The sequence below is a fragment of the Arachis stenosperma genome, chromosome 10 (assembly GCF_014773155.1).
Source record: "Arachis stenosperma cultivar V10309 chromosome 10, arast.V10309.gnm1.PFL2, whole genome shotgun sequence".
Lineage (NCBI taxonomy): Eukaryota > Viridiplantae > Streptophyta > Magnoliopsida > Fabales > Fabaceae > Arachis > Arachis stenosperma.
The window spans coordinates 25,186,615-25,204,332 of record NC_080386.1 but is presented as its reverse complement, the minus strand read 5'-3'; the positions used below and the strand labels follow the sequence as shown (position 1 = coordinate 25,204,332).

Sequence of the window (17,718 nt, the reverse complement as noted above, 5' to 3'; positions counted from 1 at the left end):
ATAGAAAATCCGTCTGTAAATCCGTCAGTAAGATAAAATAGAATTTTTTTAGATCTTTCCATTGCAAAATAAATACTTTAAATTTGTTTTCTAAATTTACTCCATCAAACACTGTAAATTGAAAAAAGAAAGCCAAAAATCACATAAATAAACATAATATTCATTACATGATACCTATAAAATTGGATGTTATTTTTCAACATCATTGGCCAATATCTCATTGTCTTAATAAAAAAATACCCAAAAAAATAAGATGACCATCACAATGTTACATGAATGTCACAAATTACACTTTGAACTTAAAGATAGGATAATCTAAAATATTAATAAATAACTAAGTTGCATTAGCAGCATCAAGCTCCACATTGAAAGTTAATCTTGACATCTCCTGACTGAAATAGAATTAAAATCCAAATTGAAAATTGGAGTAAATCGATCTATGCCAAAGAATCAAAACATAGAAAAACAGAGAGAACAACAAAAGCAAACAGAGATCAGAACAAAAATAAAATAATTAAAGGGTTCTTCACAGAGTGCAGAATGAAAAAGAACATTTGAAAGAACTCACCTGGACTAGGCAAATTCAAACCAGCAGGAAGCCTAGGCACAACAACAGCAGGAAGATTCTGCACACACGCCAGAAAACCCTCAGACGGTTCAGAAAATACAATCTCATCGTAAGATTCAACAATACTAGGGATCAAGAATCATACTAATCTTATATATTGGCATAATAACACTAATAATTGCCTCATAAAAAAATGCCAACAATCAATAAACCTGCAAGTCCAACACATTAAGGCTACAAATATCTTCATTATCAGAATAACCATTTGATGTCCTCAAAGCTTGGTCACCACCACTACAAAATGCCTTGGTCCCCTACAAAATAAATAAGCAAATCAACATCAATCAAGTTCACACTAGTTAGCACATAAAATGTGAATATTCCATTCATGTCAAAGTGACAACAACATGGCCAAATGTCATTTTCACTGGAAGCATCATGTTTAAAATAATCAAGGAAGGATTTAATTTGATGCAATACACTGACATTCAATTAAACTCATTTTAACACCAATCACTTGAATGATCATCCGACTCTAAGAGTAGATTTGATTGGATAATAATATATCAAAATTAAACTCTAGTCAAAAGGGGCATCAACCCCAACCATTTGGCCTAAATCCATCTCAATTAACCTTAATTTTTGAGGTCAATGCTTCAATTTATAGAATTTATGAAAAACACTGGAGTAGGGAGGAGGCATACCTTACTAGTAAGAATGACAACCCCAATAGAACTATCATGCCTGGCATCATTGAAAGCACGAATAAGTTCCTTAACTGTATTGGGTCGAAAGGCATTCCTTCTCTCAGGCCTATTAATACTAATCTGCAACCACACTCACCCAATCACAAAAATTCAAAATAAAAATGAACTTGAAAAAGTTGAAAGCTGAAACCCAAACCTTGGCTATGCCTTCCCTAACAGCCTTCTCGTAGATGATGTCAGTGAACTCCTTGTCGGAGTCAGCATCGGAAGTGATGACCCTCCAAACCATGTCGTGGGAGGGAACGTCATCGTGAACACGTTCGTAGCTATAATTCCAAGAAGTTGAAGAGTCACAGAGGCCAAGTTGGAGTTAGTTGTGGGGATGAAGAGAAGGGTGATCAGATTGAGAAGAAGCACCAAGGTGGTTGACTATGGAGGCGAGTCTCCTGGTCACGGTGTCAAGTACAAGCATGTTCTTCTTCTCTGCCATTGAAGCTTTTTTGTGAGAGATAAAAGTTATGGTTAGTTACTTAGTTATGCACGAATGAAGGGAAGCATAAAGCATTGGTGCTTTTTTCTTTTCCCCCCTAACTTTTATTGAAATTAAAGGGAGATAGTAGATTGGAAGATTTCATACCGAATTTTTGGATAAGATAAGCTGATAAGGGGAAAGAGAGTTACTGTAACGGCACAGTTACTGTTAACTTCGTGCCAAAAAAGAGTGTGTGCTTCTAAAAAGTGAAAATAATAAATAAATAATTTCTATGTCAATATATAAGAAATCCATGGCCTATTATATATGTCATATGAGTTTGGTGTTTAATGTGAAATAATTCAGATAAACACATCAGTTTAATTAATTATTTTGATATGCAACTTGTTAGGGAGTGAACACGTAGGTTAGCGGAAATTTTGTTTGACAGGTGAGTGAGGCAATTCATCAAATAGTTTTAGTGCACGAAGAAGATGACCTAACTTCGGAGTATTACAGAAGGGGAACTTAGTCTGTCCAATTCGAGTACCAAGTTTCTTTCGTTTTAACTCATAATTTTAGAGCCTCTGTTTCATGAAGAGATCCAACTCCGGTGAAAGTTGCTGATTCGCATTTAATCTCATCGTAAAGTTACTAGGGATCATATTCATGTACAAAACTGTGAAAAAGAAGAAACGCACAGGGTTAAGAAATTTAAAATTTTGAACCTCATCATGCTATTCAAGTAGTACGGAAGAAAAATTGGAACAAGTAATGCAACTGTTTAGAGATTAATTTATAACTAGAAAATCAAATTAATATCACAAAGGCACAAAGACACACAAAAATCAAATTAATATCAACCAACAGCAAAAGCAACCAGCAGACATATGAACAAACAAACAAGCAAATATCTAATTACCAAGCAATGAAGAAAATCCTACTCTTGGGGACATTGCCTTCGGTCAAGAACTCGAAATCATATTTAGCATAGCGGCACTCATTAGGAGGGAGGCAAGCAGCGAAATCTTTGTAGCCTTGAGCTGGCTCACCAAGCTTTTCCACAATGACTTGCTTCTGATTCTCCTCAATCTTAAAAACTATGAACCTGTGAGTCCTTTTTGTCTTGAGCTCCAAATATAATCTTATACCAAGTATCAAATGGAAATGAAATTCTTATGCACATCCAAATATCAAATGGAAACGAAATTCTTATGCACATCCAAGAATAGAAATGCAGAGGAAGCTAAAATGCATAGTTGCTAAATCTTAGACACAAAAAAACCGAATTGACCCAGCTCGACAACTCACAGAATGAACAATTAAAAAACTTGGAGAAAGAAAAATAGCATCAAAAAAAACTGAGAGTGTAATAGATCATAAATCACAGCACAGCTACTCAAAATTAAAGATCCAAACAAACAAATAAAGAAAAAATAATTAAAAGCATGTGACCTCAACTTTTCAAGTAAGCAATCCAAAAGAAATAGTAAAGTGAAATTGATTGAAATTGACTATCAGAAACTGTTTCTCTAATTAGTTATTAGACTCTTTAAAATTATATTTAATATAAAAAATTATACCTTATCTCCATTAGTTAGGGACAATCCTTTCTGCTGAGCTTCCTCTCCTTGTCTTTCATGGTGATCTACTTCTGAAACTTGAAAACAGTGAAAATAGTGACACCACTGGTGAATGCTTGAGTGGAATAACATGGAAGTCCCAAAAGACTTAAGAATTATAGAGAGCACCAAAAAACACAAACCATTAACTTCCAAAAGGTTACTTCTGCTCCCATCAGTTAAAGAATCCTCAGAATCATTGGATTTGGTTGTCAAGCAGTGTCTTGCCTCAGTTTGTTTGCCTGAAATTCTCGCTGCCACTGAAAAAGTCAACTATTGCTACCTTACCTAATCAGAAAACATTTAGTGCTACAATTCTTGATGCTATATATAATAAGTTCAATTATTCAACTTTGAGGGAATGCAAATAATGCATAAACTTATAGGCTTTCTTGGAAGCAAAAACTTGTTGCTTATACTATTGTTCTTGTTGTTGTTATCATCTTTGTTCTGTTCTAAAACAGAAGGCATACTCAAAGAAGCCATGATCAAACAAGTGGATCACTAGATCACTAGATTTTAAAACAAGAAAAAAGTCACTGCTCTATAATGCATTAACAACTCCTGAATCATTTGCATTCAGAAATTGAAACTAAATCCTCAGCTCACCTATGATGACACACTTTAATTTCCTAATTTGGAGGAATACCACACTTTTCAAAATCAAAGCTAGTTCCAAGTACTTTTTTACAATATATTCCTAATTAATTTACTTAACTAGTTGCAAGTGATTATCTTTCTTTTTTTTGGTCAAGGATTACATTTTTTTGTCCATTGTATTTTTTAGTCTGAGTTAATGCATGTACAAGATGATCATATTGACATATATTGTCTGACAGGATAAAATTGGAAATAGAAAAAATGAAGGAACAGTCTATATAATCATTTAAAACAAAATAATGAACAAGTCAAACCTTGAATCTTTGACGTGTGTCAGATCACTACTACTAAGATATTGAACCTGCATAAAGACATATATCAATATATCAATATATCAAACCTATGTTATTTCTTTACTCTTTAATATATATTAAAACATTACAAGCAATAAATTACCAGCATCTGGGGAACAAAACTACTTTGGCCAAAGGGGGAACAAATTCACCATTCATGGGACACACACAGTCACAAAATCACAAACACAAATCAAATAATCAAATAATCAAATAAGTGAAATGAAAATTCTGCTAATACTCATCGGATTGCTTCCCAGCCTCAGCAACCTCTCTCTCACACTCCTGCACAAAAACTCGAGTAATAAAAAGACAAGGAAGTTTCAATTGTTATCAACAATTTCTTTTGTGAATGAAACATATCATGCTCCAAGCTATAGCTTTAACTGATTACACAATGATCCATCATAACAGGGAATTGTTTCATAGAAGCTGCAATTCTTCCTCCTTAACTAAAGTAACAAAAGATATGTGATTAATTTATATCTAAACCCTAAACCTATTGCAAGCGCTAACTGATTTTGACTTAAACATCAAGACTGAAATTACGACCAATAGATAACAAGAAATCACAAGTTGATATCAATTCTGAATGAAGAAAATGGAATCGAGAAAAAGAAAAGGCTTACAGCGATGATGTTAGGGTCACACTAGGGAACCTGGTCTTTTCCGGAGAAGAAGTTACCAATGGAGTCAACAACAACCACCGAGTTTCACAAATCGCTGCAGAAATGACCGACGAAAAATCTCTTTCTTCGCTAATAATAAAATAATTGATAAACCTACAACAAGCTCAATCAGCATTAACAGCAACAAGAAGATAGAAACTGCTAAGAAAATTTGATAAACCTAAAATTGGCACAGAAAAATTGAACCCTAAGCACCAGAATCACAAAATTAGAGTATACCTGAAATTCACTAAGGGAGCAAACACGACAAGAGAGAGCTCTGTGACGACGGCGATGAAGGGAGCAGATGCGACGAGAGTGGCGGCGGAGGAAGCTCGTGTGACGCGAACGGCGGCAACAGTGAAAAAAACTCGTGCAACGGAGAGAAGAAGCTGTTCGTGCGACGGAGAGAAGAAGTTGTTTGTGCGACAGAGAGAGGAAGAAGCTTGTGTGGAGTGTGAATGAAGCTCGAGACACTTAAGGTTAAATTAGGGTTAATTTAATATTTCCGACGAAAAATTTAAATTACAGACGGATTTTTCGTCTGTAATAATTTAATAAAACGCAGCGTTTTGTCTATTTAGTTACAGACGGATTTTCCGTCTGTAACCATTTTTTACGAAAAAATTATTTTTTCTGACAGAATTATCGACGGATTCTCTTTTCCGTCTGTAATTTATGCTAATCCATTTTTTTGTTTTCCGACAAAAAATCCCTCTAAAATTTTCTCTATATTTTCGTGGGATAAATTCTGTCGAAAATATCTATCTATAATAACTAGTTTTCTAGTAGTATTAATAATCTATCATTAGATATATTTTATACTTGAAGGTTACCAAAGTTAAGCTTCTTAAATTAATTTTTTTTTTATATTTTGATCATCCTACTCTATGAATCAATGATCATTGATCGATGCTCTCTTTTTAATTCCATTTTTAGATATTTTCAGTCCTAAGTACTCACACCTCTTTTCCCTAAATTCAAATCCAGGTACATCTATCCATAATAAAAAGAGGATAAAAAAATAATGAAAGAAAAACGCAAAAAGAAAAATTAAAAACATTTGACCCACCTAACATAAGATGAATGGCATTTATTTAATGTTCAAATATCATTTTCCTTTGGACCAAAAAATGTATAATTTTTCTATGATGAATTTATTTTTAATATATTAACGATGTAAATTATTTTATATTATTATTTAATTATATTCTTTATTTTATATAATCATTTAGCATGTTCATTCTTTAACTAATCACAAATATTTATTATTATATAAGATAATAATAAGGTTTAATTATTCTATCATAGCTCCTTATAATTTTATTAAATTTTTAATTAAATTTTTATATTTATTTTTTTTATTGAGTCCTATATACTATATCAAATTTTGTAATTAAGTCTTTGTTGTGATAAAATGGTTAGAATTAGCAAAATATTTCATTAAACAAAATAAATATATCTAACACTTAATTGAATATTTTGTGTAGTTTAATAGAATATTCTGTTAATTCCAATATTTTTATCACAATAGAGATTTAGTTACAACATTTAATATGGTATAGAAATCTAATTAAAAAAATATAAAAATTTAATTAAAAATTTAATAAAATTATAGAGACTGATATAATAATAATAATAATAATAATAATAATAATAATAATAATAATAATAATAATAATATATGCTCATAAGATGCCTATCTATGGAAGGAGAGACAGATTCACAAATCTCAGGAGCGGATACGAAGAGTATATATACGATATATATAAAAATGAAAAGTTTTGTTGTAAAATAAATAAATGAGGAAAATATAATAAAATATAAAATAAATAAATATAAATAGAAGATTTTAGTATTATCTTTCACTAATATTCTTATTTTATTATTATTATAATAGAAGTAATATCTATATTTATTAATATTATAATTATTGTAACTTAAAACCACATAAAGATTCAGAAAGATAAAGAGAGAGAGTTTATATTGTAATGTAAAGAGAGAGAGAGAAATATTTGTTTTATTGCTGTGTATAATTTTTCAAATTACTTCACTATTTATAGGCGTGTGAAGTTTACAATTTTAACTTCATTAACTTATGTTTGTCATGAAGAATTGAGCCATTCAGTATTGAAAACAAAATCAACCATCCATATTAATAATGGTCATCCACCTCATTTGTTCTTATCACAACACTTCTCCTTAAATGACCATTTAGGATTATGCCTCATTAAAATCTTACTAAAGAAAAACTCAATGGGAAAAAACTTTAGTGAAGGAAAAAGAGCACAATATCCTTTGTGATGGTGACTGCCTTATTAAAAACCTTGTCAAGAAAAACCCAATGGGAAAAAACCTGACCAAGGAAAAAAGAGTACAGTCTCCCCTTCTTGTCTCGAAATCGGCGCATCCCAATCTAATGTACCAATTTTTCAAAGGAGGATTTTGGGAGTGACTTTATAAATAAATCTGCTAGATTGTCACTTAAGCGAATTTGTTAGACTTCAATTGTCCCTTAATTTTTAAGATCATGAGTGAAGAATAATTTGGGAGAAATATACTTTGTTCTATCACCTTTGATATATTCACCTTTAAGTTGAGCAATGCATGCTGTGTTATTTTCAAACAGGACAGTTGGAGCTATCTTTTGATCAATCAGTCCACATGATGACAGAATATATTGGATCAAACTTCTGAGCCAAAAACACTCGCGACTAGCTTCATGTATCATTAGTATTTCAGCATGATTAGAGGATGTTGCCGCAATCGTCTGTTTTGTAAACCTCCATGATATAGCTGTACCAGCATATGTGAACAGGTATCTTGTTTGAGATCTCCCTTTGTCTAGATCAGACAAGTATCCAGCATTTGCACAGCCAACTAATTGTGGCTTGGATCCATAGGGATAAAACAATCTCATATCAACCGTTCCATGAAGATATCAAAATATTTGTTTGATTCTATTCCAATATCTTTTGGTTGGAGAGGAACTATACCTTGCTAATAAATTCACAGCAAATAATATATCGGGTCGTGTATTATTAGCAAGATACATTAGCGCTCCAATGGCACTAAGATATGGTACTTCAGGACCAAGGATATCTTCATTTTCTTCTTTAGGACGAAATTAATCATTTTCCACATCTAAAGACCTTACGATTATTGGGGTACTTAATAAATGTGACTTATCCATATAAAATCTCTTTAAGATTTTTTCTGTATATGTTGTTTAATGAATAAAGATCCTATTTTTTGTATGCCCGATTTGCAGGCCGAGACAAAATTTAGTCTTTCCAAGATCTTTCATCTCAAACTCTTCTTTTAGAGCTTTTATAATTGTTGAAACCTTTTCAGGAGTTCCAATGATATTTAAATCATCAACGTACATAGCAATTATAATGAATCTAGATGCAAATTTCTTAAATCCGTTTTTAGCCAGATACTTAATAAGACGATTATACCAAATTCGTCAGGATTGCTTTAAACCATATAAAGATCTTTGTAATTTAACTGAGTATAACCCCTGCGAATATTCATTGGATGGTTTAGACATCTTTAGTCCTTCAGGAACTTTCATATAAATATCACGATCCAATGATCCGTATAAGTAGGCTGTTACCACATCCATTAAATGCATATGTAGTTTATGGTATGTGGATAAACTGACCAAATAACCTAATGTTATTGCATCTACTATAGGGGAATATGTTTCTTCATAATCTATAATGGGCCTTTATGAAAAATGTTGTGCCACAAGTCGAGCTTTGTAGCGTACAACTTCATTTTTCTCATTTCGTTTTCTCACAAATATCCATCAGTATCCAAAAGGTTTTACATCTTCTGGTGTACGAACTACAGGTCCAAAGACTTCACGTTTTGCAAGTGAGTCTAACTCAGCATTCATGGCTTCTTCCCATTTTGGCCAATCATTTCTTTATCGACATTCTTTGACTGTTCTTCGCTCAAGATCCTTACTTTCATGCATGATATTCAATGCCGCATTATATGCAAATATTTCATCGATAATTGTCTTATTTCGGTCTCATTTTTCTCCTGTAAAAACATAATTTATCGAGATCTCATCGTTTTTATAATTTTTAGGTACCTGAACATCTTTTTCTGTCATTAAAACTATATCAGAATTTTGGGCAACTGCAGGTTTCTTTACTATATCTTTTTCAACAGGAATAGTATTGACCTCTTTTCTTTTTCGAGAATTTTTGTCTTTGGAACCGACATGCCTGCCACGATTCTAGCGTGAATTTATTTCGATGGCTATCTGTCTGACTGGGACATCAATTCGAATTGGGACATTTTTCACTGGTATATAAGATTTGGTTATCCTCCTTGTATCGGAAAATACATCAGGCAATTCATTTGCTATTCTTTGCAAATGTATAATCTTTTGAACTTCTAGTTCACATTGCCCTGATCGAGGATTCAAATGCATTAAGGATGATGCATTCCAATTAAGTTCTTTTTTAGGAAGCTTATTCTCTCCCCCTAATGTTGAAAATTTTGATTCATCAAAATGACAATCCGTAAATCAGACTTTAAATACATTCCCAGTTTGTATCTCAAGAAACTTTACTACAGAGGGAGAATCATATCCAACATATATCCCCAATTTTCTTTGGGGTCCCATTTTGGTGCGAGAAGGTGGTGCAATAGGAATATATATTGCACACCCAAATATTCTTAAATGGGAAACCTTTGGCTGCTGACCAAAAGCTAATTGCATAGGAGAGAACTGATGGTAACTTGTTGGTCTCAAACAAATAAGTGATGTAGCATGTAAAATAGCATGCCCCTAAGCCAAGATTGGGAGATTTGTTCTCATAAGTAAGGGTCCAGCAATTAATTGGAGGCATTTAATAAGTGATTATGCTAACCCATTTTGTGTGTGAACATGAGTTACTAGATGTTCAACACTTATTTCATTAGCCATACAATAAGCATCAAAAGCTTGGGAAGTAAATTCACCAGCATTATCAAGACGAATTACTTCGATTGAATTTTCTGAAAATTGTGCTTTTAATCGAATAATTTGAGCAAATAATCTCGCAAACGCTAGGTTGCGAGAAGACAATAAGCATACATGTGACCATCTCGAAGATGCGTCTATTAGAACCATAAAATATATAAAAGATCCACAAGGTGGATGAATATGTCCACATATCGCCTTGAATTCTTTCTAGGAATTCAGGAGACTCAAATCCAATCTTTACTGGTGATGTTCTTAAAATTAATTTTCCTTGAGAACATGCAGCACAACAAAATTTACTAGATTTAAGAATCTTTTGGTTCTTTAGTGAATGTCCATGGGAGTTTTCAATAATTCTTCGCATCATGGTTGTTCCCAGATGAACCAATCGATCATGCCAAGTTATGACTTCATTTGGGATAGTAAATTTCTAGTTTATAATGGCATGTGATTCAATTGTACTAATTTTGGTATAATATAACCCAGATGAAAGTGAGGGTAACTTTTCTAATATAACCTTTTTATTTAAATCATGAGTTGTGAAACATAAGTATTAAAGATTTTCCTCATTCATTGTTTCAATATGATATTCATTTCGGCGAATATCTTTGAAACTCAATAAGTTCCTTAGAGACTTAGTAGACAATAGTGCATTATTTATTATGAGTTTTGTTCCTCCAGGAAACAAAATTATAGCTCTTTCGAAGCCTTCTATCACCTTGCCTGAGTCAATAATAGTATTAACATATTCTTCTTTTGGCACAAGATGGGTAAAATATATATTACTTTTGAGAATGGTGTGCGAACTTGCATTATCCGCAAAGAAAACATCTTCACTATATGTCCTTGCCATTTTCTTCAAAGACAAATAATAATAAAATGAGTAGAAATATTTACATAGTAAAATTATTTCCTTGATTGAAAATATTTTTCTAAGAAGTATAATATATACTAAAAATTTTATTATTATTATCTTGGCACTTTCAGTAATTTTGAAATTCATAAATATTTTATTAAACATTATTTATATACATCAGACTTAAAATTCAGATGCATAGAAAATAAAACTTAACAAGAAGTTCTTTATATTATTTATTTACATGAATACTTAACAATCTCACATATTAAACTATTCCATCATTGATCAAATGACCAATATTTCCTTCAAGATCCTAAAAGAAATCAGATACATTATAATGAGTGGTGTAATTTTCAGTATCATTTGAAACAAAATTTGTTTTATTTTTTTGTCTTTTTTCAAAGATGCTTGATAAAGATCGACTAGGTGCCTTGGGGTACGACAGGTAACGACTAATGGCCCTTTCCACCACAATAAAAACATTTATCCTCTGTTGATTTATTTTGCCCGTTATTTCTTTCTTTATTCCACTTCTGGTGAGATCCTTTCTTGTGAACATAATTCTTTTTTCTTTCATAATTTTTTTTTGTTACTAAAACTTTGCCATTTACCTCTTCTAGGGTAATGATGTGCCGCATTTGTTTCAGAAAATGGGGCGGTGCCAGTTGAGCGGGCTTCATGATTTTTTAAAAGCATTGTTGCGTTCAACAACAAGAAGGAAAGAAATTAACTCAGAATATTTTTTAAATTCTTTTTCTCGATACTACTGCTGTAGGAGCACATTCGAGGCATGGAAGGTCGAAAAATTTTTCTCTAACATATCATTATCATTTATCTTTTTTTCACATAATTTCATTCGTGAGGTGATTCGAAACATTGCCGAATTATATTCATTTATGGATTTAAATTCCTGCAGACTTGGTGGACGAAATTGTGATTCAACATTCTTAAGTTGTCTGAATATATTATTCTATCTTTTGAGCTTTGGCATGTACCCTTAGGGCACTGTTTATTTTCTTCACAACTCCGTTCAACTAACCAGCAAGTGTACTGGGTCGTCCAAGTAATAACCTTACGTGAGTAAGGGTCGAATCCACAGAGATTGTTGGTACGAAGCAAGCTATGGTCACCTTGCAAATCTCAGTTAGGCAGATTAAAAAGGTAATAGTGATAATTGGATTGTTAAATAAAAAGGAATAATAAAAGGGATAGAGATACTTATGCAGATTCATTGGTAGGAATTTCAGATAAGCGGAATGGAGATGCTGTAGAGCTCTCGGACGCCTGCTATCCCATTGCTTCTACTCAATCCTTCTTACTCCTTTCCATGGCAAGCTTTGTATAGGGGTTCACCATCAACTGTGGCTACTTTCATCCTCACGGGGAAATATCCTATGCGGCTGTCACTCGCACAGCTAACCAGTCTGGAGGCATCACCCATGGTTGATAACTACATCCCATCCTCGCAGTGAAAGCTAATGCTCACGCACTCTGTCACAGTACGGACAATCACCGGTTGGTTCCCTCCCCTATTGGAATAGAATCCCTCTTTTGCGTTTGTCACTAACGCCCAGCAGGTTACAGGTTTGAAGCACGTCACAGTCATTCATGAACGGAATCCTACTCGGAATACCACAGACAAGGTGAGACTTTCCGGATTCCCAGGATCCTACTCGGAACACCACAGACAAGGTTGGACTTTCCGGATCCAGACAAATGCCGCCATCTATCTAGCTTATACCACGAAGATTCTGTTGGGGAATCTAAGAGATACACATTCAAGCTTGTGGTGCATGTAGAACGTAAGTGGTTGTCAATCACGCGCGTTCATAAGTGAGAATGATAATGAGGGTTATCTAACTCATCATCATTCATCATGTTCTTGAGTACGAATGAATATCTTGGAATAAGAATAAGATAGAGAATTGAATAAAAGAAAATAGAACTTCATTAATCTTTGAGGTACAGCAGAGCTCCACACCCTTAATCTATGGTGTGCAGAAACTCCACCGTTGAAAATACATAAGTGAAAGAGGTCCAGGCATGGCCGAATGGCCAGCCCCCTAAACGTGATCAATGATCTCCTAAGATGAAGAATAAAACAAAACTGAGACCAAAGATGTCTAATACAATAGATAGATGTCCTATATATACTAGACTAGCTACTAGGGTTTACATGAGTAAGTAATTGATGCATAAATCCACTTCCGGGGCCCACTTGGTGTGTGCTTGGGCTGAGCTTGATCAATACACGAGCAGAGGCTTCTTTTGGAGTTGAATTTCGAGTTATGATGTGCTTTGGGCGTTCAACTCCGGATTATGACGTTTTTCTGGCGTTTAACTCCAGAAAGGAGCGTGTACTTGGCGTTCAACGCCAGTTTGCGTCGTAATTCTTCGAATAAAGTATGGATTATTATATATTGCTGGAAAGCCCTGGATGTCTACTTTCCAACGCCGTTGAGAGCGCGCCATTTAGAGTTCTGTAGCTCCAGAAAATCCATTTCGAGTGCAGGGAGGTCAGAATCCAACAGCATCAGCAGTCCTTTTGTCAGCCTTTTTCAGAGTTTTGCTCAAATCCCTCAATTTCAGTCAGAATTTACCTGAAATCACAGAAAAACACACAAACTCATAGTAAAGTCCAGAAATGTGAATTTAACATAAAAACTAAGGAAAACATCCCTAAAAGTAGCTCAAACTTACTAAAAACTATATAAAAACAATGCCAAAAAGCGTATAAATTATCCGCTCATCACAACACCAAACTTAAATTGTTGCTTGTCCCCAAGCAACTGAAAATCAAATAGGATAAAAAGAAGAGAATATACTATAAAGTCCAAAATATCAATGAATATTAATTTAATTACATGAGCGGGACTTATAGCTTTTTGCTTCTGAACAGCTTTGGCACCTGACTTTTTCCTTTGTAGTTTAGAGGTATTGGCGTCTCTGGGGGAACTTAGAATTTGGGATAGTGTTATTGACTTTCCTAGTTAGGCATGTTGATTCTTGAACACAGCTACTTGTGAGTCTTGGCTGTGGCCCTAAGCACTTTGTCTTCCAGTATTACCACCGGATACACAAATGCCACAGACACATAACTGGGTGAACCTTTTCAGATTGTGACTTAGCTTTGCTAAAGTCCCCAATTAGTGGTGTCCAGAGCTCTTAAGCACACTCTTTAGCTTTAGATCACGACTTTAACCACTTAGTCTCAAGCTTTTCACTTGGACCTTCATGACACAAGCACATGGTTAGGGACAGCTTGATTCAGCCGCTTAGGCCTGGATTTTAATTCCTTGGGCCCTCCTATCCATTGATGCTCAAAGCCTTGGATCCTTGCTTTAAAATTTTCGCCACCTTTTTTTTTTTCACTGCTTTTTCTTGCTTCAAGAATCAATTTTCATGATGTTTTTCAGATCATCAATAACATTTCTCTTTGTTCATCATTCTTTCAAGAGCCAACAATTTTAACACTCATAAACAACAAGATCCAAAGACATATGCACTGTTCAATCATTCATTCAGAAAACAAAAATTATTGTCACCATATCAATATAATTAAACTAAATTCAATAATAATTTCGAAAACTATGTACTTCTTGTTCTTTTGAATTAAAACATTTTTCTTTTAAGAAAGGTGAAGGAGTAATGGATTTTATTCATAGCTTTAGGGCATGGTTACATACTAATGATCATGAAATAAAGACACAAAACATAGATAAACACAATAATTAAAAACCGAAAACAAAAAGAAATAAAGAACAAGGAATGAATCCACCTCTAGTGGCGTCTTCTTCTTGAAGGACCAATGATGTTCTTCAACTCTTCTATGTCCCTTCCTTGCCTTTGTTGCTCCTCCCTCATTGCTCTTTGATCTTCTCTTATTTCTTGGAGAGTGAGGGCGTGTTCATGGTGTTCCACCCTTAGTTGTTCCACATTATGGCTCAAATCTTCCAAGGAGGTATTAAGTTGCTCCCAATAGTTGTTGGGAGGAAAGTGCATTTGAGGCATTTGTTGATGGTGAACCTCCTCTTGTTCTCCTTGAGGGCCGTGAGGAACTTCCCTTGTTTGCTCCATCCTCTTCTTGGTGATGGGCTTGTCTTCTTCAATGGAGACATCTCCATCTATGATAACTCCGGCTGAATAACATAGATGGCATATGAGGTGAGGGAAGGCTAGCCGTGCCATGTATGAAGGCTTGTCAGCTATTTTGTAGAGTTCATTGGATATGACTTCATGAACCTCTACCTCCTCTCCAATCATGATGCTGTGAGTCATGATGGCCCGATCCACAGTAACTTCAGATCGGTTGCTTGTAGGGATGATGGATCTTTGGATGAACTCCAACCATCCTCTAGCTACAGGCTTGAGGTCCAGCCTTCTTAGTTGGACTGGATTACCTTTGGAGTCCATTCTCCATTGGGCGCCTTCCACACAAATGTCCCTAAGGACTTGGTCCAACCTTTGATCAAAGTTGACCCTTCTAGTGTAGGGGTGTTCATCACCTTGCATCATAGGCAAATGAAACGCCAACCTCACATTTTCCGGACTAAAATCCAAGTATTTCCCCCTAACCATGGTGATATAGTTTTTCGGACTTGGGTTTATACCTTGGTCATGGTTTCTAGTAATCCATGCATTGGCATAGAACTCTTGAACCATTAAAATTCCAACTTGTTGTATGGGGTTGGCTATGACTTCCCAACCTCTTCTTTGAATTTCAAGTCGGATTTCCGGATACTCATTCTTCTTGAGTTTGAAAGGGACCTCATGGATCACTTTCTTCTTTGCCACAACATCATAGAAGTGGTCTTGGTGGCTCTTGGAGATGAATCTCTCCTTCTCCCATGACTCGGAAGTGGAAGCTTTTGCCTTCCCTTTTCCTTTTCTTGAGGAGACTCCGGTCTTGGGTGCCATTGATGGTGAATGAAAACAAAAAGCTTAGGCTTTTTACCACACCAAACTTAAAAATTTGCTTGTCCCCAAGCAAAAGAAAAGAAGAGTAGAAGAAGAAGAAGAAAATATGGTAGAGAGGGAGAAGAGAGGGTTCGGCTATGTGGGAGAATGTGGGTTTGAGTTGTGTGGAAATGTAAAAGAAAAGAAGGGTATTTATAGGGAGAGGGGAGGGTATAGGTTCGGCCATATTGGGTGGGAAAGGGTGGGAAATTGAATTTGAAAGTAGTGGGGGTAGGTGGGGTGTATGGGGAAGAGGGGTTGATGTGAATGGTGAATGGGGAAGTTGGGAAGAGGAATTGAGGTGATTGGTGAAGGGTGTTGGGAAGTGTGACATTGAGAATGAGATTTGGATTAGGAGAGTGTGAATAGGATTAAAAGAAATGTGGTAGGTAGGGATCCTGTGGGGTCCACAGATCCTGAGGTGAGGATCCTGTGGGGTCCACAGATCCTGAGGTGAAAACAAATACCATTCCTTCACCATATAGGCATGTAACATGCCTTCATGCATCATTCTGGCGTTCAAACGCCCATTGATGCACGTTCTGGGCGTTAAACGCCCATGTTATGCATGTTTCTGGCGTTGAACGCCAGTTTCATGCTTGTTTCTGGCGTTCAGCGCCAGATTGTCTTCTGTGTGCGCATCCTGGCGTTAAACGCCAGGATGTAGCTTGTTTTGGGCGTTCAGCGCCGGAAGGATGCTCTGTTCTGGCGTTGAACGCCAGCCAGATGCTCCTTACTGGCGTTGAACGCCAGTCTGTGCTGCCTCCAGGGTGAAAATTTTTTTCTTCTGTTTTTGACTCTGTTTTTAATTTTTTTGATTTTTTTCGTGACTCCTCATGATCATGTACCTAATAAAACACAAAAATAACAAAGAAACAAAATAAAATAAAATTAGATAAATAAAATTGGGTTGCCTCCCAACAAGCGCTTCTTTAATGTCAATAGCTTGACAGTGGCTCTCATGGAGCCACATGGTGATCAGGTCAATTTAGTGTGTAGCATTCCCAACACCAAACTTAGAGTTTGGATATGGGGTTTGAACACCAAACTTAGAGTTTGGTTGTGGCCTCACAACACCAAACTTAGAGTTTGACTGTGGAGACTCTTCTTGACTCTGAACTGAGAGAAGCTCTTCATGCTTACTCTCTTTTGTCATAGAGGGATGGCCATGTGCTTGAAACACAAGGTAGTCCCCATTCAATTGAAGGACTAACTCACCTCTGTTGACATCTATCACAGCTCCTGCTGTGGCTAGGAAAGGTCTTCCTAGGATGATGCATTCATCACCTTCCTTCCTAGTATCTAGGATTATGAAGTCAGTAGGGATGTAAAGACCTTCAACCTTCACTAGTACGTCCTCTACTAATCCATATGCTTGCCTCACTGACTTGTCTACCAGTTGTAATGAGAACAAGGCAGGTTGTACCTCAATGATCCCCAGCTTCTCCATTACAGAGAGTGGCATAAGGTTTATCCCTGACCCCAGATCACATAGAGCTTTTTCAAAGCTCATGGTGCCTATGGTGCAAGGTATTAGAAACTTGCCAGGATCTTGTTTCTTTTGAGGTAGAGTTTTCTGAATCCAAGTATCTAGTTCACTAATGAGCAAGGGAGGTTTACTTTCCCAAGTCTCATTACCAAACAGCTTGGCATTCAGCTTCATGATAGCTCCTAGATATAGAGCAGCTTGCTCTCCAGTCACATCTTCATCCTCTTCAGAGGATGAATATTCTTCAGAGCTCATGAATGGCAGAAGGAGATTTAATGGAATCTCTATGGTTTCTAGATGAGCCTCAGATTCCTTTGGATCCTTAATAGGAAACTCCTTCATGCTTGAGGGACGTCCCAGGAGGTCTTCCTCCTTAGGATTTTCGTCCTCCTCCTCCCTAGTGCATTCGGCCACTTTGATTAAATCAATGGCCTTGCACT

At 35.4% G+C, this 17,718-nt stretch overlaps 1 protein-coding gene and 1 pseudogene across 1 annotated transcript; both read right to left on the bottom strand.

Annotated features, from left to right (window-relative positions):
* Nucleotides 1–334: 334 nt before the first annotated feature.
* On the bottom strand, nt 335–1,765 carry LOC130956894 (1,4-dihydroxy-2-naphthoyl-CoA synthase, peroxisomal-like; annotated as a pseudogene).
* Nucleotides 1,766–2,325: 560 nt separating this feature from the next.
* On the bottom strand, nt 2,326–4,431 carry LOC130956893 (actin-depolymerizing factor 1-like). Its single transcript, XM_057883836.1, has 4 exons — nt 4,426–4,431; nt 4,284–4,330; nt 2,707–2,891; nt 2,326–2,426 (listed from the first exon to the last, which is right to left on the bottom strand). Exons 1-4 carry the CDS (start codon nt 4,429–4,431, stop codon nt 2,326–2,328), a joined length of 339 nt encoding a protein of 112 aa, XP_057739819.1.
* Nucleotides 4,432–17,718: the final 13,287 nt, after the last annotated feature.

What these genes read in the sequence shown, in the direction of transcription:
- LOC130956893 (XM_057883836.1), bottom strand. An exon ending in ACACACGTCAAAGATTCAAG is followed by an intron (nt 2,892 to 4,283) that starts GTTTGACTTGTT and finishes ACTTGGTATAAG; the next exon opens with ATTATATTTGGAGCTCAAGA. An exon ending in TTTCGAGTTCTTGACCGAAG is followed by an intron (nt 2,427 to 2,706) that starts GCAATGTCCCCA and finishes TCTTTTTCACAG; the next exon opens with TTTTGTACATGAATATGATC.